The sequence below is a fragment of the Harpia harpyja genome, chromosome 1, assembly GCF_026419915.1.
Source record: "Harpia harpyja isolate bHarHar1 chromosome 1, bHarHar1 primary haplotype, whole genome shotgun sequence".
In the NCBI taxonomy this organism is placed as follows: domain Eukaryota; kingdom Metazoa; phylum Chordata; class Aves; order Accipitriformes; family Accipitridae; genus Harpia; species Harpia harpyja.
Genome location: NC_068940.1, coordinates 89,085,470 through 89,110,130, shown reverse-complemented (window position 1 = coordinate 89,110,130; position 24,661 = coordinate 89,085,470). Strand labels below are relative to the sequence as shown.

Genomic DNA, 24,661 nt, shown 5'->3' with positions numbered 1-24,661 from the left:
AAATTCAATTTTTTTAATGACAATTTGAGACATTGTTGAAAAATAAGAAAGAATAATTGACTTCCAAATAGAATCATGATTTCATCCTGTATGAAGGTTTTGGAAAAACCTTGACACTTTCCTGTACACCTAGGAAGTCTTGAAGGCAACAAATATGTAATTCTGTTACACATATAAGAGCTTCCTGCGGCTTTGGAGCCAAACATGAGAAGAAGGTTCTTTTGAGCAGCTGTGCACAGAGCCTATGAACTTACCTGTTGTACAAGGAAGAGGATTTCGTTACTCTGTGGCATTAACACTTTGTGGCTGCTTTAAAAAAAATCAAAGGACCCTTCCTGTGCCTTCCTCAACTCAGTTCACTAGCTCACCATGATCTTGACTAGCTGAAGTATTTCCATGACATAATCCCTGCTCATCCAGCTAGAAATGATACAAAGTGTTCATTTCCATTTCTGACCTCTCATACAGAAAGAAATCTTCCAACAAATCTGCAGTTTTCACCCTCTTAATAGACTCTTTAGAACTAACATCACTTGAGCAAGGGCATCTTCTAAATAAGCCTTTCGTTCTTTAACAAGACTCAAGGATTTCTGAAAATTCTACCCATTAAAAAGTTTTAAGCTTATTTGAAGTAATTTTTTTAATATGGAAAAACTGTCTTTTGTCCTCACACTTTAGGCCTGTGTTACGCACAGAAACTACTAGATACTGGGGTCATGCAGTCTCTCAGTATGAATGTATTTATCTTTAAAATACAGCAGATTAATCATTTAAGATAGCAATACATATTATTTAAAAATATTATGTATATTTATACCATATATATTTTTAAATGTCTGTTATTTGTTTTACTTCATTTAAAAACCCTCTAATAGCTACATCAGAGGCACATGCTGCTGAACAATAAGGGCATGAAGATACATACAAGTCAGTTTTCAAGCAAGGAAATTATTTGGAGCAAATCTTCAAAAAAGTTATGAGTGTGCTATAAGGAAAATGAACAAAGAGGAGGCTTTTTTCCTTCTCCCTCCTCCAACTTGTTAAAAAATAAGTCAAAATACGATACGAGTGCCCAGACTTCTAAATTCATATTTTTGGTAGGTTTTTAATTTCATCATCTGCCATAAGGCATATCGCACAGTTTAACAGTCTGCAAGATCAAGATCCAAGTTTCACTGACAGTTAAGAGGTTGCCTGCGTAATGTGCTTAACTGGTCTCCCTAGCTTCAAGCAGGTCTGAAAACCTGAAGACACTGTCCAACTTCATGCTTGCTGTGACAAGCTGGAGGCATGCGACAAGTCATGGAACAAAGCTCCTTTTTAAAGAAAATATTACCAGCTTACTGTACCATAAGTCATTTTGCTTAAGAATGACTCAGCAACAAGAATTAAACCAAATAGTGGCACAGTGGTCCAAGTTACATCTTAGTGATGGGCCTGAAATGATGGAATTCTTTACGGGAATTTTCTGTTTGGATTGTAAGGAGGCAAAAAATTCAGCTTATCACAGCAACATTCATTCATTCTACCATATGAGAGGCATATAGGAGAATTAAGAGATGACTGAAAGTCCCTTTAGCCACCTTCATACTTCTCTACTTCTGCACATTTGTGTCCTTGCGTGGATAGAATATGATCCTTGAGGTAAGGGCTATGATTTAAGCACAGACATATCTCCTGAGTCTGGCCAAATACTTGGTGATGGGATAAAACTGTAATTTTTAGTAAAGGCTGTTAGTCCTCCAGAGAAAAGTAAACACAAAGATCGATCTCAGATGAAGTTTAATAAGAAATGAAATATGAAATAAGATTTTTAAATCTCAGTTATTTATTTACATTGATCTAATATCAAAGATGCTATTATGTTGCTCCATTTTTGTTGCCTCCCCTGTTCACAAGTAATTGTATAAACTACAATTCAATGATAATTCCTAGGATTTAATGACAGGTTGGCACATGAGCAGAGTGAAATTGATCTGATCTCTACCCATTTGTATAGACATTAGATTCACTACTACTGTCTGAAATATTCAATAGGCACTTTCCTATTAGAAGCAGTTTTGTGCTGAAAACACAGTAAGAACAGTCACTGAAATCAATGTATATTTAAGAAGTCAGAGGCCTGAGCAGGTCAGTAATTTGCTGGGAAGTAACATTGTTCATCAAAACTATCATAGAATTGGATATGACGTTTGCTTATCATAACTCCAGCATAGCTAGAGTTCCCCCCTGCCCCTTTTTTTTTTTTTTTTTTTTTTTTTTAAAATCAAGGCTTGCTCCTAATTCTTCATACATCATTGCAGATCTTCCCTTAATGGCACATACAGGACAGATTACATGCTAGAATAACATGCCAGAAGTTACAGACAACCTTGAATTAAACACAGAAATTTAACTGGTTTATAAGCAACAACATTTCCAATATTCAGTTTGTATTAAGAAATAAAGCAAGTTAAATAAAAAAGAAAACTATAATTCAAAAACTTCTATATGTCTTTGATCATTAATTTTGTGTACATTTGACTTCAAAGTCATTAGAAACTGCAGAGTATTCGGGGGTTTTTTTGGCTTCCATCAACTCAACTTAGTTGAAATTGAAGGTAAACCAAAATATGTTTCCAGTCAGACCAAAGACCCATTTAGCCCAGCATCCTGCCTCCAACAAAGGCCGGTAACAGGTGTGGGCAAGCAGACTATTAAAATTTGCTTATATTCCCTCCCAGACTCCAGCACTCTGCAACCTAGAGAGCTGGTGAGCTAGCAGTTTTATCTCTGTGTTCAAAAAGTCCAAGAAAAATTTTCCACCAGTTAATTTCATAAATAATTTTTGAAGCCATCTGTATTTTAGCCATCCTTAATATTCTGAGACACAAGTATCACAGTTTAACAGTCATATAAATAGTTATGCCTTTTCTTTGTTTTAAAACTACCACCTGATAACTTTATTTGTCCTCCACAATTCATTCATCATAAGAAACAGTGAAATAAATTACATCCATTTGCCTTCTCTGTATATTCATAATTTTGTAAGTTTCTATGATATTCTCCTTCACAGCCATTTCCCTTTGGGGATGAAGAAACCCACTCTCTTTGATCTTTCCTAATACAGAAGGCACTCTGTCTATTCTTTTTGTCTTTCTTAGTATTTTTCTATAGTTCAACTGTACCTTTTCTGAGATGGAAACACCGGAACTGTTAATGGCATTCAACATGTGCATGTATAATGCATTTGCTAGTGACATGGTGTTTTGCCTTTTATTTCTGGAATGTGAAATGTTGTATTTATTCACTTTTGCCTACTTAGTAACTGGCTGCCATTTTCATGAAAGTATCCACATTAGTTCTGATGGACTAGATGACACAGGTTGCAGAATAAAACCCCATGACATTCCACTGGCAACCTCTCTTTGTTATGAAACCTAAACAGTAATTTGTTTTCTCGCTTTTGCTTTCTATTTTATAACCAGACATTATTGCGAAGAGAGAAATTTCTTTTTACCTGTTAGTGTTTATGTGACTGAAGAGCCTGGCCTAAAAACTTTTGAAAAAGCTGAATAACTGTATCAACCAGATCACCATTATCCACTTGCTCACTGACTCCTCTAAAGAATTCAAATAGATTTCAGAGATGAAACTTTGTTCTACAAAAGCAGTATTGATTATCCCCCATTACTATCATATTTATCCATGCATCTTGGGTTTTTTGGTTTTGTTTTGGGGGTTTCTTTTGTAAATATTTCTACCAATTAACACAGCATGGAACACAAACTTTGTGTAATTACTGACCTATTTCTTTTTGAAAATGAAATTTTCTACCCTCCATTCCTCTAATACAAAGGGTACACATTAAATACCATATGTAACAGTACCACAATTTCAGATTTTAGTTATTTTTCAGTTAGAACAAGACCTGGGCAAATACTATTTATTCATATTTGGGCAATTTCTTCACATTTGTTTTAGTGATTTGCTACATAGCTTTGTCTTTGACACAAAAATAAGTAATTTTGCTTTTCTTTTATGACTTTTATCATCTAATAGTGTCCCTCTAAGAAGCTTCTTGCTTCTAGTCAATTTGGAAAAGATTTATTGCTAGTTTTTGTATCTATATCTATTTGCTAATTCTCTCCCAAAATATTTTGGTGCATTGTGACATTGTGCTTTTACTTCTCATTTGTAAGTGCAAGGGTTTGGGGTTTTTTTTCCCATTTAGATGCAAATCCCACCTTTCAAAGGATGTATTTATCTGCTATTATTCTACTGTTTAATCATGCTGTTATTTTGTAAAAAAAAATCCTTTAAATTTGAATTAACTGACTACAGGCCTGCTTTATCCTTGCACCTTTCATAGAATCTTTAGAAGCATTACTGATATCTTCAATATTCCTAACCCCTTTTCCTTTACCTAGAAGAATAAAGTTAATATATACCTGGTCATGCTAATTGTTTCAGTTCTGTCATTGTCTGATCTCCTATACTAACAATATAAACCCAAGATAATCCACTAAATCACAAACAGTTGTTGTTAGAAGGCACCTCTGGAGGTGATCTGCTCCAACTGCCCTGTTCAGAGCAGGGTCAGCTAGAGCTCAGGGCCAGTGCACAGTCTGATTGTGAACATCTCCAAGGACAGAGACTCCATAACCTCTCTGGGCAACCTGTGCCATGTTCCATCGTTCTTACAGTAAAAGAGGATTTTTTTTTCTTATGTTTAAATGGAACCTCCTGGGTTTCAGTTTGTGCCCATTGCTTCTCATCCTTTCACTGGGAACCACTGAGAAGAGCCTGGCCTGACTTCTTCAGTCCCTCCTATCAGTTATTTATACACATTGACAAGACCCCTCCAAGTCTTCTCTCAAGACTGAACAGTCCCAACTCTCAGTCTCTCCTCATACGACAAATGTTCCAAGCCTTTGGCAGACTTATTCCCATAAGCCCATGTCTTTCTTGTACTGGGGAACCCAGAACTGGACACAGCACTCCAAGTGTGGTCTCACTCACCAACACTGAGTGGAAGACAATAGTCCCCTCTCCCAAGTTGCTGGCAACACTGTCTAATGCACCCCAGGATTTTGTTACCCTTCTTTGCCCCAAGTGCACATTGCTGGTGCATGTCCACCAGAATCACCGGGTCATTTCCTGTAAAGCCACTTTCCAGCAGGTCATCACCCAGTCTGTACCAGTTATTCCTCCCCCAAATGCAGGACTTGGCATTTCCCTTTGTTGAACTTAATGAAATTCTCATTTTTCCATTTCTCTAGTTTGTTGAGGTCCCTCTGAATGGCTACACAACCATCTGGTCTGTCAATCACTCCTCTCAATTTCATATCTTCTGCAAACTTGCTGAGGGTGCACTCTGTCCCATCATTCAGGTCACTAATGAAGAGGTTAAACCAGCTTTGGGATCAACCCCTGGGGCACAACACTAGTGCCTGACCTCCAGCTGGAACTCATGCTGCTGATCACAACCTTCTGAGCCTGGCAGTTCAGCTAGTTTTCAATTCATTTACACTATTGATCTTGCTGTACTTTGTCAGTTTGTCTATGAGGATGTTATGAGAGACAGTGTTGAAAGCCTTACTAAAGTCAAGTCAAATCAATATTTAGGCATTAATTGCTCAAAAGAAGGTGTTTCTGTGGAGACTGAATTTCAGGAGTTGACAGTGCTGCTTCATATATTCCACCTTTTTAACATCAGTGTTGTGAATGAAGCCATTTTCAAAAATATTCAGGTATCTATAGCTTTCTTTCAGTGATAATGCCTCAGTTATTTTCTCTAGTGGTAATCTTAGGCTTCCCTTTTAATGTCTATGCTCTAGCTGATGACCAAATAGTAATATTGTCTAGACCAAACTTAATGAAGATATCATAGGAAAAGTTCCTATCAATCTATGTCAAAGCTAGCATATTTTATCTACCCGAATTACTGTCTAAGGACATCCATATAGTGATAGAGGCTCAAAGCAATATTTTTCCCAGAGAAGCCCAATTCTCAGGACAGATAATAGTAAAAGACAAATTATGAAAGGAATACTTTCTGAAACATAAGCAGTGGCTAGGCTGAGAGATGTGTTTCCCACCTGTTCTTAGAAATCTATAAAAATTAGCGGTCATCTGCAGTACCATATATTCTCAGAGCATTCCACATGCACAAAGGCCCTCTTCTATATGCCTGTTCACATTATCTCAAGGCTTCTTTTCTGGGACTTGACATTTTCATAAGCAGATTATCAATCATAAGATAATAGCTAATACATCTTTTATTTTGTCTGCATCTCATTTCCTGCCATCTGAAATATCCAGGTGAAATTTAAAGCTTTGAGATTTGATTTTACAGGATCACTATTAACAAAATTCTCATAGCTAGAAGACTTTCTTGGTTGATAGTTACAACTAATCAATGATCTATTTTCATGTTTAATACTGGTTTGCTATGCAACATTCAGGTTTTTTTTCTCCTGATATGACTGCTGGAAGAGATATGCTAGCCTGAAGTACAATAAGGGTAAAAAACTAAGTCAAAAACTGCAGATGCCATCTGGACTTCACTCTTTCCAATTGCTTTTTAATAGTTTTACTGACCTTTTCCATAAGTTTAATTTTTTCAATTGTTGAATATCTTTTCTAACATTATTCACAGTTTACTGTAGTAGTTAGTAGGCTGTACCATACTTTTCTCCAGAAACTCTAATGGTGTCTTTTGGATTTCGAAATTGTGGTGCTGCTTCTACTGACTTTCTAGATATTTACTGAAAAAGTCAACTTTTATTACTTTAGAAGGGGTTAGCTCATCTGTATGCCTTAAATCTACTGTCATGCTTTTCAATTTTTTTTCTTAGACTGCAAAGATACTTAGTTTTAATTCTTCAGACCTGTTTTAATTAGTCCTATCCACATACACCTTTGTGTCTCCTCCCGGTTTTCTAGGTTATTCCATACAGAAATGGCTTTAGATCAATTTATCCTCTCATGTTGAAGTTTTATGTCATGTCTCCTTTCATAAGGATTTGTTATTGATTGGAGCTTATGAATTATGTTTGTAATATTCATCTTTCTACAAAACAGTTGGGCAAAACCTGACATCAATTGCTATGCCTCAGTGACATCATGGCTATTGGATATTACTGTCTTAGTCAAAATTATTTATGCTTATTTAATATTGAAATTGTGATGTAGTTTTTGCTGATCAACTTTTCTATGACCTTTGAAAAAGCTCTTGCAGTACCATTACTCTTTACAGACAAACCCATTGTTTTTTTAAAACAGTATACTGAACTTTGCATTTAGTTTCATGCTCCTCTGTGGCACTTGTTGACGTCCTGATTTTCATTAACTTAATTATCTGCCACAGAATTTATAATATACTCTATTCAGTGTTTCTGTCTTATTTCCTCTACTTCTTTCTGAATAAACCAATTAAACTTAAAAATACCTATATTTTGAACGTCTATCTTTTTGGAGGTCTCTTTGTACCTTGTGAATTTATAGAAACTCTTGGACAGTGTGCTAGTGTCAGACCCTTAATCTCCACCTTTTGAAAAAAAGTCATATTAGCACCATTATTCCATATTTGCCTTCAGCTCTTGTACTTTTCACTGTGGTACTTCCAATGATACCAGAAAAACCTGAACTGCTGCTAAAGACTGTATATTTTTGCAAAAGACCCAGAATACATAGTACTGTCATTCAAAACATCTGTAAAATTTTGCATTCAGTAAAAAACTGCAGATCCATCTAGGCTCCTAACTCTTTCACCCTTAAGGAAAGGGAATGTCTCCACAGTTGAAAAGACAGGCAGATTTCAGGTAGCTCTTCTCCTTTCTGCTCTGATTTTTACAAATGGAAAGCTAATACTGTTCTTCAAATAAAAAGAAGCCTGGATTGTTTCATACATTACTATTTGCAAAGCCTGCCAAAGACAACAATCTCCACAAAGAGCTACATATGCCCAGTCACTCTGGTTTGTATGCTGTCCAAGAAAAGCAGAAACAGAATCATCTTTAAAAGACATTTTTAGAATAATGTGGGTAAGCTAGGAGAGTAAGGAACTATGTAAGGATGGTAGAGCTGGGCCTATAATTGTGTAATGTTTATTTTATAGCACATAACAGTTTATAAACTTACCACATCCTTGGGTGGAGGCTCTACTTCCTTCTTTACCTTTTTACCCATTCTAAAAACAACAACAACAAAATAAATAAAAAAATAAAAGCAGACAAACAAACTCCCTTCTGTATTTTAGGAACCAGTTTACCAGTGATTTAGGAAAGCCTGTAAGACAGACTTTCTCATTCATTTGACTCACTGTCGTGGTTTAACCCCAGCCAGCAACTAAACACCACGCAGCCGCTCACTCACTCCCCACCCACCCAGTGGGATGGGGGAGAAAATCGGGAAAAGAAGCAAAACCCGTGGGTTGAGATAAGAACGGTTTAATAGAACAGAAAGGAAGAAACTAATAATGATAATGATAACACTAATAAAATGACAACAGCAATAATGAAAGGATTGGAATGTACAAATGATGCGCAGTGCAATTGCTCACCACCCGCCGACCGACACCCAGCCAGTCCCCCGAGCGGCGATTCCCCACCCCCCCACTTCCCCGTTCCTATACTAGATGGGACGTCCCATGGTATGGAATACACCGTTGGCCAGTTTGGGTCAGGTGCCCTGGCTGTGTCCTGTGCCAACTTCTTGTGCCCCTCCAGCTTTCTCGCTGGCTGGGCATGAGAAGCTGAAAAATCCTTGACTTTAGTCTAAACACTACTGAGCAACAACTGAAAACATCAGTGTTATCAACATTCTTCGCATACTGAACTCAAAAGATAGCACTGTACCAGCTACTAGGAAGACAGTTAACTCTATCCCAGCTGAAACCAGGACACTCACCTAATCAGTTTGAACATTTCTTTGACATAGTAATTTCTATGCAGAAAGTTGTCCCTTATAAATGAAACAAACTGTCAAACACTTGAACACCTTTGGTAAAATACATCTGTCAACAAAATACATAACTAAAAAGAAAGATCTGAGACATCACAGGCTCAAGTTGTAATGTGGTACAAATACATAGGACATGCTTTTCTGTAAGTTAGTTTTAGCTGCATCTATAAAACATATATGAGCTTGAAGGTCCTGTTAGGGTATTTCCCCATGTTTGTCTATATATTTCATGTTGGTAAACATGCTATACAACTGCAGAACGTACAAATAAATTCTACCTTGAAAATGTGGTTCAAATTCAATTTGAATTTTCTGTTTGTATTTCACAGAAGACAAAAATCAGGTCTGCAGGTATTAAGAAACAGTTCTGCACAGTACAAATTTCACTGATTTTAAAAAGTTACATCTATTTACACCAAGTCCAGCTTCTGTCTTCTCCTTTTTTTGTATTAGCACATGTGCACGTGAACCAGGAAGACCTTCTCAGCTGCATCTAATAGTAGCTTCTGAAGCATATGGATATAATACCTCATGTGGACCTAATTTCATATGGCTTGCAAAACTTCAGCAGAGCCTTCCAGTTAAGCTACAGGCAAAAGTAAAGAGCAACAGGACCCACTAGCTGTGCATAGAACATAACCCAAGTTATGCCAAACTTAGGTTTGTTTTAACACTGTGTAAAAGTGAAATGCACACTGTTAGTACCCCTTAGTAACTCTTCAGTTAGTTCTCAAAGGGAAACCACACATTCAGCCTCAGCCAGGACTATCCTGACAGTCTCCCTGTGGTATAAGAGATTATTTTCTAGTGCAATATGAGCTTTAGCCTGGCTGGTTACAAAAGTCAAGGCTATTGTTTGTTGTGTTCAACAAAAATTTGGTGCTCTTCCTGAATCCTCTGAATTTTTTTAAGTATTGTTCCTCTGCTGGCCTCGCAAATAAACTGTAACACAGCAGTAGTGAAACCAGTTGATAGACACATCCGAAAAATGGATCTGAAATTTAAAACTTCATGGGCAGGTCAATAATTACAGTTTTGAGAGGAAGACCCATACAAAGATTCTTCAGCTCCAATCTGCTTTACCCTTGTGTATACATACATACACACATATGAACACATACACACACACTAGAATTCAGTGTTTCAGAAAGTGCAGCTTTGGCTAGAGACAAATTAACTTACATAAGAGAAAGCATAAGGACAAATTACTGATGGTATATTCAACAAAAATGATGGACATACTACCTTCTGATTTATGCAGTCACTGTAGAAAGTAAGCATCATGCACACATACAAGAATCAGATTTACAAGGACATTCAGGAAATCTGGGTTATTTAAATTGTGTTAAATCCTAGTATGGAGATATGGACACTTAGTTAGAATTACTTAGTTCAGCTCAATTCATTTCAGATATAAATTAAGCTAAAGTCATAAAAAGCAATTTTAATTCTGAATAAGTTTAATTAGGTTTAAACCAAACAATTTAAAAAGTTAATTCATATAAAAGTATTTATAACATTGTACAATTAATGTTCACAGATTCAAAGAACTATACATATTCCAAGACCGTGAATAACCAAAGTCTTTTATTGTAAATATTTCTTCACGCTGTATAAATACATCCAACTTCTGAAAATATTTTCAAGAAGCTTATACATTCTTCTACATGCTCAGAAATGGTAATATTAAAAAAGCAGTATGATCTGTAGCAACAAGCACAGAGAATGGGACAATTACTTTATTGTGGATTATGCCCCTTGGTCTGTTTTTTTGCTGCAGTTACTATTCTGGATTTCAATGCATTCTGCCATCAAATGTTGGTATTAGCTTTGTTGCCATAAAGCTCTCTGTATTCAGCGGTCATTCTCTGACTTAAGGCAATGATGCACATGGAATTCTTTGGCTTACTGATAATTAAAAATGTGTCTTCTGCATTGAATTTTAATTATCACAGACAATCAATGTGTGCAGGTATTGCAAGGCTACTGACCCATAAAAGAACTTCTTATTCAAATCCCTTTCTCTCTGTGATAACTGCATGTTCTTTTTTTCAGTAGGTTTACAGTACACATATCTTTGCTTCTCAGTTTACTATTCTAAATACTTAGAATTCAGAAAAAAATTGTAGCAGGATTTAGATTTTTAAATGTGATTAAATGTTGTGTCTATGTTACCTGAAAAACTTCTTTTAAAAACTAAAACTCCATTCATTAGTAATTAAGTGTAATTAAGTAAATTAATTAATTCCTAGAGAAACTGGCTTCTCACAGCTTGGATGGGTGTACTCTTTGCTGGGTAAAACACTGGCTGGATGGCCAGGCCCAAACAGTGGTGGTGAATGGAGTTAAATCCAGTTGGCGGCCACTCACAAGTGGTGTTCCCCAGGGCTCAGCACTGGGGCCAGTTCTGTTTAATATCTTTATCAATGATCTGGACGAGGGGATCGAGTGCACCCTCAGTAAGTTTGCAGATGACACCAAGTTGGGCAGGAGTGTTGATCTGCTTGAGGGTAGGAAGGCTCTACAGAGGGATCTGGACAGGCTGGATCGATGGGCCAAGGCTGCTTGTATGAGGTTCAACAAGCCCAAGTGCCAGGTCCTGCACTTGGGTCACAGGCTTGGGGAAGTGTGGCTGGAAAGCTGCCTGGCAGAAAAGGACCTGGGGGTGTTGGTTGATAGCCGGCTGAATATGAGCCAGCAGTGTGTCCAGGTGGCCAAGGCCAACGGCATCCTGGCCTGTATCAGAAATAGCGTGGCCAGCAGGAGCAGGGCAGTGATCGTCCCCCTGTACTGGGCACTGGTGAGGCCACACCTCGAGTACTGTGTTCAGTTTTGGGCCCCTCACTACAGGAAAGACACTGAGGTGTTGAAGCGTGTCCAGAGAAGGGCAACCAAGTTGGTGAAGGGTCTAGAGCACAAGTCTTATGAGGAGCGGCTGAGGGACCTGGGGTTGTTTAGCCTGGAGAAAAGGAGGCTGAGGGGAGACCTTATCGCTCTCTACAACTACCTGAAAGGAGGTTGTAGCAAGGTGGGGGTTGGTCTCTTCTCCCAAGTAACAAGCGATAGGACAAGGGGAAATGGCCTCAAGTTGCGCTGGGGAGGTTTAGATTGGATATTAGGAAAAATTTCTTTACTGAAAGGGTTGTCAGGCATTGGAACAGGCTGCCCAGGGAAGTGGTTGAATCACCATCCCTGGAGGTATTTAAAAGACGTGTACATGTGGTGCTTAGTGACATGGTTTAGTGGTGGACTTGGCAGTGTTAGGTTAATGGTTAGACTTGATGATCTTAAAGGTTCTTTCCAACCTAAACAATTCTATGATTCTAAATCTTAAAGACAAAAAAAAGAATATTCTCACTTGAGTAATATTCTCTACTTCATGTTCTGTAGGTTTCTAGAATCATAGGAGCATACTTTTCCCACACATGTTTTTTGAGATTAAAGGGTTGATTGTTTTAAATCATGTAGAGCTAGAGGCAATACAGGACTTTGACATAACAGATGTAGCCAATGCATAGTCAAGCAATCTATGAAGTTATCATTCTATGCTACTTACTGTCCTTCACCTGGAATTTATTCCCTTCTGTGGTAAACAAATTAGCCTGCTTTACTTTGCTGCTACCTGGTGTGAGAGACTGAAAGAGTTAATGTCTCAAACACTGTGGTGGGGCAAGTTCTGCTTAAAGACAAACCCTGCACAGCAAGGAACCAAGGTGAAAAGCCCATCAGCTCAGACGTCAGCAACAGGAGGGGGAGGGCATGCTGGAGGGTGCGCAGCTCCCTGTTCTGATACGAAGATCAAACAATGGCAGTGTCTGCAGGGAAGGAGAAGTTACTCCACAAACGACCCCCAAGCCCAAAGGCTCACAAACTGCTCATTAACCCGCCCGAAGGAGGGGCAAGGATGATAAAAGGACACAAACTGAAGCCCTGGGTGCGCAAGCCCACTGGGACTGGTCACCTTGGTTGACTGGACACCTCGGCTGACTGAACCAACGCTGGACCCAGAAACAGTGAAATCTTTCTCTCTTCCTTTCTCTCTTCCTTTCTCTCTTTCTGTCGCCTTCTCTCTTTCCTTCTCCACAATCCCTACAGCTCATCTGTTTCAAGATATAAACCGTTGACCAAGTCTGAGACTAAGAGTGGATCCAGCCACCCCTAGACCCTTCTCTGAGGAGGAGTCTGGAAAGCAAAGGGGTCTGCTCTGAACCTCGTGACTCAACGGGAGGGATCTCCTTATTCCCTGAATCGATGTATATGGTTACACGGTTTACAGAAGTAGTCTTATGCCAATTCCTGTTGTGAGAAACCCTGCCACCTACTACCACGCCTCCCCAGTTCAGTTTGCTTCTGTCATAAATAAAATCTTTAACTGATCGTTTGGTGTCGTTTCACCTTAATTTAGCCCGAGGGAATTTCGAACTAAACATGACTCCCTGGTCTGTCCAGTCTGGGTTGTGACACCTGGTTTCAGTGCAGTGGTCTAACCAGGTGTTGTCTCTCAGACAGCAGGACAGTCATTACATCTAACTAAATCCTCATCACAAAACTACAATCCCCAACACTCTTCCTCAGCTCTGGTGCCTAAGCTTAGCAGGCACTTCCCTGTTTCACTCTGAACTTCATTAAGGTCTCCAGCTTTCCCATAGAGCCAGAACTACCCCAATGTGAGTATCTTAAGTTGAACCAGTATCCAGAAACTGTAAGTAGTGTCCACTAAACTAAATTAGGCATCAGTACTCAAGTTAGTCACTCTCCTTGATAATTGATGGAGATTAGTCAACATATTCAATAACTCTTAAGGCAGATTCATTCTAAAGTAGGTATCTGAAATTGAATTGCACCTTAAAAATAACTACTTTTTCCTTGGACCAAACCCAGAGTCTATTGTTGCTAGCTCATGTATTGACATTTACACAGACATCTGAAGTTAGTGAGATTGTAAACTTGTTACCCCATTTCTCCACATGAATCCACATGCCAGGCTAGGGTCTGGCAGATACTATCACAGTAAACCGAACATTAGCAGAAATGGGCATATGAAAAAACACAGCCACCTTGTCTTTTTAAAAGTGGCTGAAGGAATAGGCCCATCTCCAGTAACATCTCTGTGACTAGAACATTTTGCCCATAAGTGGAAAATTATTTTGAGGAAGGTCACAAATGTGAACTTCTTAGTTCAAAAGTAGAACCTCTAACCTCTTGGCTATTACATCACGAACTGGCACCTCTGCCATGGCAAATAAAATAAGGAAAATTTATTTAGTTTTTGAAAGATTTGTTACAGATGCCTGCCTAAAGGAGCAGATTCCAAGTACTAGATTGTAAGATAATGATGGCCATGATCCTTGTACTTAATTCATTTTATTGTCTTGCTCTAGGAACCCCTCTGCTCAGTGTGAATAGTTTCTTAGATTGCGAATCTGAGATATCCACTTATTCCTAGTCACTCTACTTTTTCTTTTTTTTTTTTTAAATATGAGATGATGGATAGCAACTGACCTTTAACAAAAAAAGAGGCTATAAATCATACTTTGAAATATGAGGAAAGTCTTATGGTGGTTTTTCTGTTCAAAATATGGAAATCTTATAAACACTTCCTTTACAGTATGGAGTGTATACCTATACTGTCAGAGTCCTGTTGCATACACTTAAAGACCATACTATTTTGTGGTTTTAAGTCGGACAATGCATTTAGAAAACATTACCTGTTCCATTTGCATTTTCTGTTTTCTAAAACCTTAAATAACTGACACAACAACCTAAGACCCTGCACATACTGAATGTTAGAGACATGAGAAAAAGAACAGGAATAAGTCAAAGACAGCCAGCTGTGGAACTCACCTCTCAGTCAAAGAATCAAAGGTCTCTTCTGAGAGCAATTACTCCTGCGGAAAAGCAGTGCAAACAGAAGGATTTAAGAATAGCTTCTAACCAGTTATTTATTACATGACTCATTTTGCAAATTAACTGTCCCATGCTTTAAGAGAGTCTGAAGGTGTGTTACTACAACTTGGCCATGATTTTCAGGTTCTTCCCCCAAAAGATGAACAAGTGAGATTCTTTTTGCCTTCCAAGTGATAATTACATAATCTCAATTTAGTCTAGCTAGTTTGAGTGAAGTCTTGCTGTTTCTTCTTGTGTCAGAGAAATTAAAATCTTTTTTTCTGTGATAACAGTGAAAATTGCCTAGAAATTGGCCACGTTCATTGATTATTTCAATTGATTTCTGTATGGACACTCTAGTTCTGCTGCGTTCCAATGCAATCAAAAGGAAGATACTAAAATTATAATCATAGCATTAGCAGACAATCTCACTCCTTTCTTGAGTCCATAACCTAGTACGTCCTTTGTATGCCAGCTTAAATATCCTTCCCATCATTCTCAGGCAGCTTTGTCATAACTGAGAGAACAATGTGGAATAGTCTTGAAACTCCTTTCTTTCTCCCAAATGCTTCTTCCAGATTTCTTCTGTCCTACTCCTTAAATATGGATCAACAGAGTCCCCTTGCCCAGTGTTGTAATGCCAGTGCAAGCATTAATACATTATAAAAAACTTGGCTTCATAGAAGAAGACAGTTAAAAAGAGATACCAGGTTGAATTTAATATTCAGTTCCTGAAGATATATACTGTATGAAAATAATACATTATATGAGAGACCAATTAAGTCAAGACCTTTGAATCTGCCCACTGTTTTACCTGTGCCTATGTTTATATTAGGCAAAAAATTATCAGGATTAAGTCAAGAATTAGCCACTGTGCAACAGATGTTAACTACACAAACTTAATGAGAATCTGTTCCTAGATACAAGATAATATTTTCTGTTTTCATTCAGCTGGACAAAGTTCACCCCACTGCAGAAAAAGAAAAAAGACTAAATATATTCTGATCATTCTGAGAGTTAAAGATTCCATTTTTTCAAATGATCTATGTGTTTATAAATTATACACACACAAAACAAAAGAATCATAACAAAAAATACTGAGACATGCAGAGTGGAGTACTCTGCAGACAAACCCTTAAAACCAAAATGAGTTTGTAGTTACATGCCAGGTTGAAGAAATAGCTATGAGAGAGAAAAGGTGGGGATTTTAGGTGAGCTAAAAAAAAAATAAATACAATTATTTATTTAAAATCTCAGAACTTTTAAGATACATTGATACTTTTTATTTGCATTCTGATATCACATTAACATTCAGCTGAGTGTTACTTTCAAAAGCCCAAGGGTAGATGCTTAGATTTTTAACAAAAGCCAAGGTTCTCAGGTATTTGATTTCACAACCTGATGGTGTGAAAATATTCAAGATTTGCAATAAAATTTTGACTCATGTACAGCCTCTGATTGATAGCAGCGCCTTTTTTCATACTGCCCAAGGACCATACTTTGCTGTTTTCTGAAGCTGAACAGCTTGGTACACCTAGTAAGAGGTATACTAAGTCAGGAGTGTTTTAGTTGTGTTAAGATCCTAAGCTGTAGAAGCAGAATCTATTTTCCAATTTGTACAGTGTAAAAGATGATGTATGAATGTTAATAAAAAGAAGTAATGGGCATTAAAGAACATGCTAGCATTCTTTCCAAATCACAGACTAACTAAGAGGCCTCAGCACAAAAAACGTCCTTCAATGAACAAGAACAGTCTTGCATGGCAGATCAGTATCCTGCCTCCAGAGTAGTAAGAGCCAAACACTTCTGATAAATGCATGAAACCAATCCCAAAAGTCAGATTTCCTCCATCTGTTACAGGTTTTTTATTTCCCTGAAGTATGAAGGTTTAGATCTCCTGAAGTTTTTATGTTCTTCCTAACAATAGTAGCTATTTTTACTATCCACATAAATGCTTAATCCTTTTACTCTTCATTCTTAGTCTGACATGCTACAGCACAGGTCCAATTGTCAAGTGCACTGTATAAGGAACCACTCCTGAGCTTTAAAAAATATGTAAACAGTTTAAATGTGTTATTCAGTTCAACACAACATCCTCTTGTTCTTGTATTACAACTTTAGTTAAAAGATGCCCTTTCTTGATCTTTTCTACTTTCTTTTATAACTCCCTGTACGTTCTGATTTATCACCTTTCTAAGCTGCCTTAATTATTTCTTCCATATAGCTTTTCCAGACATATATGTTTCTTGTCTCAGAATCCCTCTGTGACTGTTAAATCTTTCTTAGATATGATGAACCTAACCTGAAATACCATAATCAATTCTAGAACACTACTGATTTATTCCACTAACATTCTAACTTTTGGGGTATTAATTTTTACCCAATTTCCTCAGTGAAGATTTTCACTAAGCTATCCACATATGGTAAACAGGTCATTTTCCCAGTTGATCACAATTAATTTAGGTTCAATACTGAAGAGTATATTGTTCCAAATATTCCCAGCAGTGTAAATTGCATTGCTTTCATCAACAATTAATTTTATCTGTCATGGTGTTACCAGTTCACCTAACCGCAGAAGAGCTCTCAGAAGTTTCTAGCAGTCTTCTTTAGTGTTAACATAAATCATTTCATCTCACAAGAAAATTTTGATTTCTCTATGTTATTTCTCACTTCCAAATTATAATGAACATATTAAATAACATCAGACCTAGGATCTATCCTTGGAGAATCCAAGCTGTGACAACCTGAATGAAGGAGATTTTTAGAAATTATGTGTGTGATTTTAAATGTCTCACTGAGACACAGTGAAATCCCTCATCCCATGAGAAAGAGACTAAAGAAAAATTGACTTAATCTAAAACAAATGAGAGAGAGTAGTTACGCAACCACTGTCAGAGCAATAATAGCAGGACAGTTCTCATACAGAAGTCAAAGATGGTCCGCCTCAGGAAGAAAGACATTTTAAAGACTAGTAAAAAATTAAAGACAATCCTAAATTTTTAGCCAGCTGTGTCAACTACATGTCTTAAAATGAATGCCTCCTTCTGCCAGTTTCACAGAGAGATCGGGTGAAAGGGACATTCTGAATGATCAGATTCATTCCACTCCCCCATCACAGCCACAACATCATGTTAATCCCACCAGATACCTATCATGCTGTGTCTTAAAAACAGTTAGGTATTTTGTTCCCACTTCTGTTGTTAAAAAGCTGTTCCACAAGCTGATTGCTCAGACAGCAAGGGACCTTTTTTAATTTTTAGTCCAGTTTACTATATTCATGTCATGTTCAAACATTTGTCAATTACTTTCTTTGCTGGCATGTATCAAAATATATTATTTATACTAAATATTTATACTATACAGTATATATTTACTATAGTCTATACATACTATATAGTATTTTATATATACACATTCTATATATTTACATATATAGAATCAGACTATATTTAGAATCATATAATCATAGAATGGTTTGAGTTGGAAGGGACCTTAAAGATCATCTAGTTCCAACCCCCTGCCATGGGCAGGGACACCTTCCACTAGACCAGGTTGCTCAAAGCCCCATCCAACCTGGCCTTGAACACTTCCAGGGATGGGGCATCCACAACTTCTCTGGGCAACCTGTTCCAGTGTCCCACCACCCTCACAGTGAAGTACTTCTTCCTAATATCTAATCTAAATCTACCCTCTTTCAGTTTAAAGCCATTACCACTGGTCCTATCATTACATGCCCTTGTAAAAAGTCCCTCTCTGGCTTTCTTGTAGGCCCCTTTAGGTACTGGAACGCTGCTATAAGGTCTCTCTGGAGTCTTCTCTTCTCGAGGCTGAACAACCCCAACTCTCTCAGCCTGTCTTCATAGAAGAGGTGATCCAGCCCTCACCATCTTCGTGGCCCTCCTCTACTTGAAGATAACAAACGTATCCCCACTCAGTTTTCTTTTTGTTAGGTTAAAGAACTCTTCTAATTTCCTCCACAAAATGATTCTTCATTCCCCATATCCTCCTCATAAACCTTTTTTAAGTCAGCCTCTTGAAAACATGGATGACCTCAGCTGACCACAGCATCCCAGATGAAGCCTCTCCTCTCTTGTACAGAATCGTACTCATACTGCTTGTTGACACTGGAAATACCTCAGCTATCACGTTCATGACTTTTATGGTTATGTCAAACTGCAAGGGTAGCCCTATCATTTAATTTTACTGTTCATTCACCAGGCTTTAATATGTTAACAGTTAAAAAAAAAAAAGAAAAAAAGACATTTGTTACAGTTTAGGACAAAAATACAGGTAGCAGGTTTTCAAACAAACGTAGGAACCACAGGACTTACAAGCCCATCTTGGCAGTCATTGTGTTAGCAGAAAATTAGATAATGAGAAAATGGCAGCATGTTAAAAATCACAAAAATGAAAGGAACTAAAACAACAACAAAAAAGAAATGTTGCTCCATCAACAAAGGTGAGAAAGTGAGCTTGCTCACAGTCAATGAAAAACAGAAAGCAGATATGTTTATCTTGCATAGGTTAAGATAATACAATATCAGACTACCTTATATAGATGATAATTTAAGATTAGCAAAAAGATTATAAAAGAGTTCTGCTCTACAGACGATGCTGCTCTGCCAGCAAATCCATACTTTGTTTTGAAATTCCTGTCTGCAGATGCCCCCAAACCTTTGAAACATCAATAAATTAGGTGAGATTTCCTCCCTAAGACCCTAATCACCTGTTAGTGTTCTTTAGGATAAAACTTCTGTATTTAAAATTTTGTTCTTTTTCTTTTTTTGGTTTTTTTTTCCCCTTCTCATCTATTATACATACAATTTTGGGTCTCATACCTTTCATGTTACTGTCACAGATAAATTCTACATACCTTATCTGTAGTGCACTGTTCTTTCTTTGTTCATATTACCTATCCAAATTTTTAAATAAAATTCTTTTTCTCTACCACGTAAGTTTCCTTAGGGCACGTCCACTGCAGTTTCTTGCTTCCCAGTTCACATCTCAAAATACTGATCACAGTTATCCTCTGCTGAACTAGTCCACCCATGTCTTTCCCTACCTTTGCTGACACCAATTCCTACGCTCCCAGTTTTTAGTAGGAAATAGCGTCAGGAGCCCCTAAGTGCAGGATCTGCTCTGCCTGGTTTTGAATTTTATTTATGTTCATTCTGATATAGTTCAGCTCTTATTAAATCTTACAATTTTATTATAAATCTTGCAATTGTCACTGCTTTTCTTAAAGGTGTAGATTCCGTTACCAAGCAGACGGTAAGGTTTTAGGGTTTTTTGGTTGTGGCTGGAGGAAACTTCAACCTGTGCCTTTAATCATCATAATAATAATGGTTCTTGTTTAACTTTGAGTCATGACTTTTGAAAGTCGACGGGCACGTGGACCTCAGCTCCCCGATAAAGCGCTAAGGAACCAAACCCCACAGGGAGCGAGCCACGATCCGGGGCCCGCTGAGCCGAAGGCAGCGGGACTCTAACGGCCGCCTCCCGCCTGACGCCGCACCGGCACCCCCCGCCATCGCGGTCGTAGCGTTAGGGCTCTAACCGGTGACTCGCCAGCTCTACACAGAACGGATTATTTCTGCTTACTTGGAGCTGACAGCGCCCAAGCCCTCCGCCCTCGCGGTACCGGCCCCCCTTCGCCCGCCGCCCCTGCTCCCCGCCACAGGCTCGCCGCGGAGAGCCGCCCCGCCCCCGCCCCCCCCTCCCCTCCCCTCGCCCGCTCCGGGCCTGCCGCCGACCACCCTGGACAGCCGGGCCGGGAGCAGCCCCCACTCACCCGCCGCGGCCGGGCTCGACGCGCCACCCGGGGGCGATCACGCAGCAGCGGCCCGCGCTGTTATTTCGCCAGTTGCTAGGAGACACCTGCGGCGCATGCGCTGGCCGCCGCGCGGTGGAGCGGGCGGGAAGGTGGGGCAGGTGGCGGGCCGGGCAGGGCCCGTCTGGGGGGAGCCTGAGCCCGCCACCGCCACCACCACCGCCATCACCGCCACCACCGCCACCACCGCCACCACCGCCATCACCGCCCCCACCACCGCCTTCTTGCCTTGCCCTGCCCTGCCCTGCCCTGCCCTGCCTTGCCTTGCCTTGCCTTGCCTTTCCTTGCCTTGCCCTGCCCTTTCCCAGTTGTCCCTGGGCAGCGGCTTCAAGCGGGTTTGTTTAATATGAATTTCCAGAGCCCTTGGGGAGTGATTTCACCATGACATGTGCATTAATCCATTTCTTCACAATTTATCCCAACTCCAAAGTGCTGGTAACATATCTTTGAGGGAAGCATTAATACTGGTGGGCTGGGGTAGTGATGAAAAAATCAATCAGTTATTTCTCCAAACTAAAGGAAAAGGCTACTTTCTCACCCAAAGAATACTGACTATTTCTGGAAATTAATAAATGTGTACAATCTGTCTAAAAAGTTGCCATGTTCATGCCTTCCTTTTGTGTTTGTTTTTTTTTTTCTTGTTCCTGTTTCACTATTTTCAGAGCATTCATGAAACAAGAGAGTTGAAAAAGCCATCCGTTCTTGGGAGCAAATGGATAAAACAGTTACGTGACTTAGAGCAAGGCGCAGCAAATCTCTGTCAGAGCATCACCTGTCGTGACCCTGCTGGTAAGACATCAGCATAGCTCTTTGTCAGAGGGCCAAAAGAGTTGTCTCCTTTCTATTATCAGCTCTGCATTCGTGATGGAGAAAGCCATGCTGTACGGATAATTGTGCTAGTCTCAGAATAATAATTCATTGTCGTAGTCTCTTTTGCCAGCCAGGGCTATTTTGGAAGGAATACTAAGCCAAATTCTGAAATCAAATAACATTTTCTAGCTTGAAATGCAGCTTAATTGCTATCAGTAACTGCAGAAGTACCAGGAAACAGGCAAATATAGTAATTTTTGGGCCTCAAAGTCAGGTAATAATAGATAAAGAAATTACAGCTGCTATCGACTCTCTCCCGGGATTGCTTTTTATCACAAATCTCATTCCTTTCTCCACAGATTTCTTATAATGTTGTACTGCAAGTATAAATTTAGTTCTAGTTTTATAAGCCATACCAATCTGTTGAGATCATATCAGAAATAGGTCCTGGCCTTGTTGGTTTATACTATGATAAATGTGACTACCATCATAACAGAAGTGTTGGTGGGTCATTTTTAGGTGTAAACAAGCCACATGTGTAGGTGTCTCATCGTACATTTAAAATCACCACTCCCATAGAAAATTTATAGACATTTATAATCACCTTCACTGGAAAGCAACCGCAAGGACAAGTCAAGAACCATTTATACTGACCTGTATCTCAGCAATTACACTGAACTTTTATGGCCAGTTTCTGACTGAATGATACTCCATGAAGTCTGGCCGATCTCTCATGCTTACAATGGTTAGTAGAGGCTCACACTGGCAGGGAAGAAAGGGAAAAAATTTGCAGTAGCTTGGTAGAGGCAAGTAATCTGCTTCTCAAACTTCTTTGCTGATCTTTATCTCTCCAAACAGACTTTGGCACTGCAGTGGTGGGCATGATAGAAATGTAAGAAGAGATTAATGTAAATAGTGAAGGCAAAGATTTGGTATTAACTCTGTGCTCGGTCTGGCTGGGATAGAGTTAGTTTTCTTTGCAGCAGCTTGTGTGTTGCTGTGTTGTAGATTTGTGACCAAAACAGTGTTGATAACGCAGCAATGTTTTAGCTATTACTAAGCAGTGCTTGCACAATGTCAAGGCCTTCTCTGTTTCTCATGCTGCCCTGCCAGGGAGTAGTCTGGGGGTGGGCAAGAGGCTGGGAGGGAACACGGCTGGGAGACCTGACCCCGACTGACCAAAGGGTTGTTTTATGCCATATAACATCAGGCTCAGCAATAACGCTGGGGGGTGGTCTTTACAAGGTAGCTGTTGCTTGGGGACTGGATAAGCATTGGTCTGCTTGTGGGAGGTGGCGTGTGGTTGCCTTTGCATCACTTGGGCATTTTTAAACTTTTTCTTCCTTCATTTAAGCAGTCTTTATCTTGACCCACTATTTTTTTCTCACTTTTGCTTTTCTAATTCTTTCCCCCATCCTGCTGTGGGTGTGGGGGATAGTGAGCGAGCAGCTGGTGGGCGCTTAGTTGCTGGGATCTACTCACCATGAACCCAATGATTTCTATGACTGGGGAAGGTTTTCTTTTTCTTGTCTTCAATTATGGTAGTTCTTATGGCTATTCCAAACATAATTCTGGCCAAACTTTAGTTGGTTAAGTCTTTTCTTTATTTTGTGTGAATGGTCACATAAAAGACATATGACAATGCAGAATCCACGTGAAAGAAGAGGGTCATGGTAATTACCATGTGCACGATCACCGTGTGTTTCATTCAATACACTCTTGGAACAATGGGCTCAGTTATCCTTGAAGACTGAAGTGTTTCATGCAGATGGGAAATGAGTGGGTAGTCTCAAACTCATAACCAGCACCTTCTCACAAATTTTGTGAAGAGTATGCATCTGTATTGTGAAATAGACAGACAGACAGACAGAAAGACAACAGCAGATGACCAAGAGAAAGACAAGCATGGTCTTCCCTCCCCAGCTCTGTTTTTTGTGCCGTGTTTACATGTCTAACCTTCAGGAGCCAGAAGCACCTCCAGGTGTGTTCTTTTGTGGCATTTTGACTCCACGACAGGTGAGATTTGAGCACATCCCTTCTGTGTTTTTTAGTCCAGTGTTATTTTCTATTCAGTTGTGTACCTGGGAGTTAAGGACCATGAGCACATTGTGGGCACCTACCTACTCCATAATCTAAATAAATGCAGTATTATCATTCTGTGGAAATTCTGCAGAGATTATCCTTTCTGTCTTTATTATTATCTGTGTTTGCCATGGGTAGAGGCAATCAAGTACTGTGTGACAGCGATATAATTGCAGTATTTTTATTATGTTTTGGCACAGTCATCTCATGCAAATATATCAAGAAAAATATTTTTAAATTTAATTTTGTGAGAATGTTCTCAGGGTGTCATTAAATAACATACTAATAAGGACGAAAGGAAGAGGACTAATGAGGAGAACAGTTACAAAATGTCATGAGAATTCACAACTGACAAATAGTCACAAATGACAGAAATATTTTATTTAAACATAATTTATTCTAATGCTAAAAATTACACAAACCAGAATAATACAAATTGTATTAAAGATAGGAGATTATGAAATTAAAGAGCTTTGTAGAGACTAAGTACCTAATAAAGTGAATAAGGACTTTATTAACTACACATTTTAATGAAATTTCATGACTTAGCTTTTGATAAAGCCACTATAGAATTTGTGTGCTTTCCTATGAAGGAACAGGGCCAAATATCCTATCAATTTGATTAAATTAAGGCTTCTGCAAAAATAAATCAACTATGGATTAAAAATGTATTTGAAAGAATATTGTGGAACAACATTTTAAATATTTAATTTCAAAAGGGATTTAAATGCATAAGCTACTGCTAAATCAAAGTATTTGTTGAATTTAAGTGTTGGAAATTTGCATGTTGAGGTGTTTGAAATTATCTTTCCAGTGTTACTGAAAGCACCACTGGGGGAGTCATTTCTCATTTCCTGAAACATCAGAAGTAGAATTACTATTTGCTGGATTGCTTGTCTGAAATAATTCTTTTTTCCATTAAAAAAAAAAAAATTAGTCATAATTTATGCTTTAAGAAACACCTGATGACATACAGTACAAACAGTCTTGTCATATAACTTGTTTTATATCAGTCTCAAAAGACACTTAAAAGGAACTTTCCTTTTCTGACAAGAAGCAGCTGGCTTAGGGAGTGATGAATTTACAACATATCATCTTGGCATTTCA

At 38.7% G+C, this 24,661-nt stretch overlaps 1 protein-coding gene across 1 annotated transcript in view; it reads right to left on the bottom strand.

Moving 5' to 3' along the window:
* ARMC3 (armadillo repeat containing 3) overlaps nt 1-20,705 on the bottom strand; it is a 65,534-nt gene extending 44,829 nt beyond the window's left edge. The window contains exons 1-3 of the mRNA XM_052804177.1: nt 20,624-20,705; nt 14,791-14,834; nt 8,125-8,173 (exon numbers count right to left, since the gene is read on the bottom strand). Coding sequence (XP_052660137.1) covers nt 8,125-8,172 — 48 coding nt within the window. The 5' untranslated portion in view covers nt 8,173; nt 14,791-14,834; nt 20,624-20,705. The remainder of the gene's footprint in view (nt 1-8,124; nt 8,174-14,790; nt 14,835-20,623) is intronic.
* Nucleotides 20,706-24,661: the final 3,956 nt, after the last annotated feature.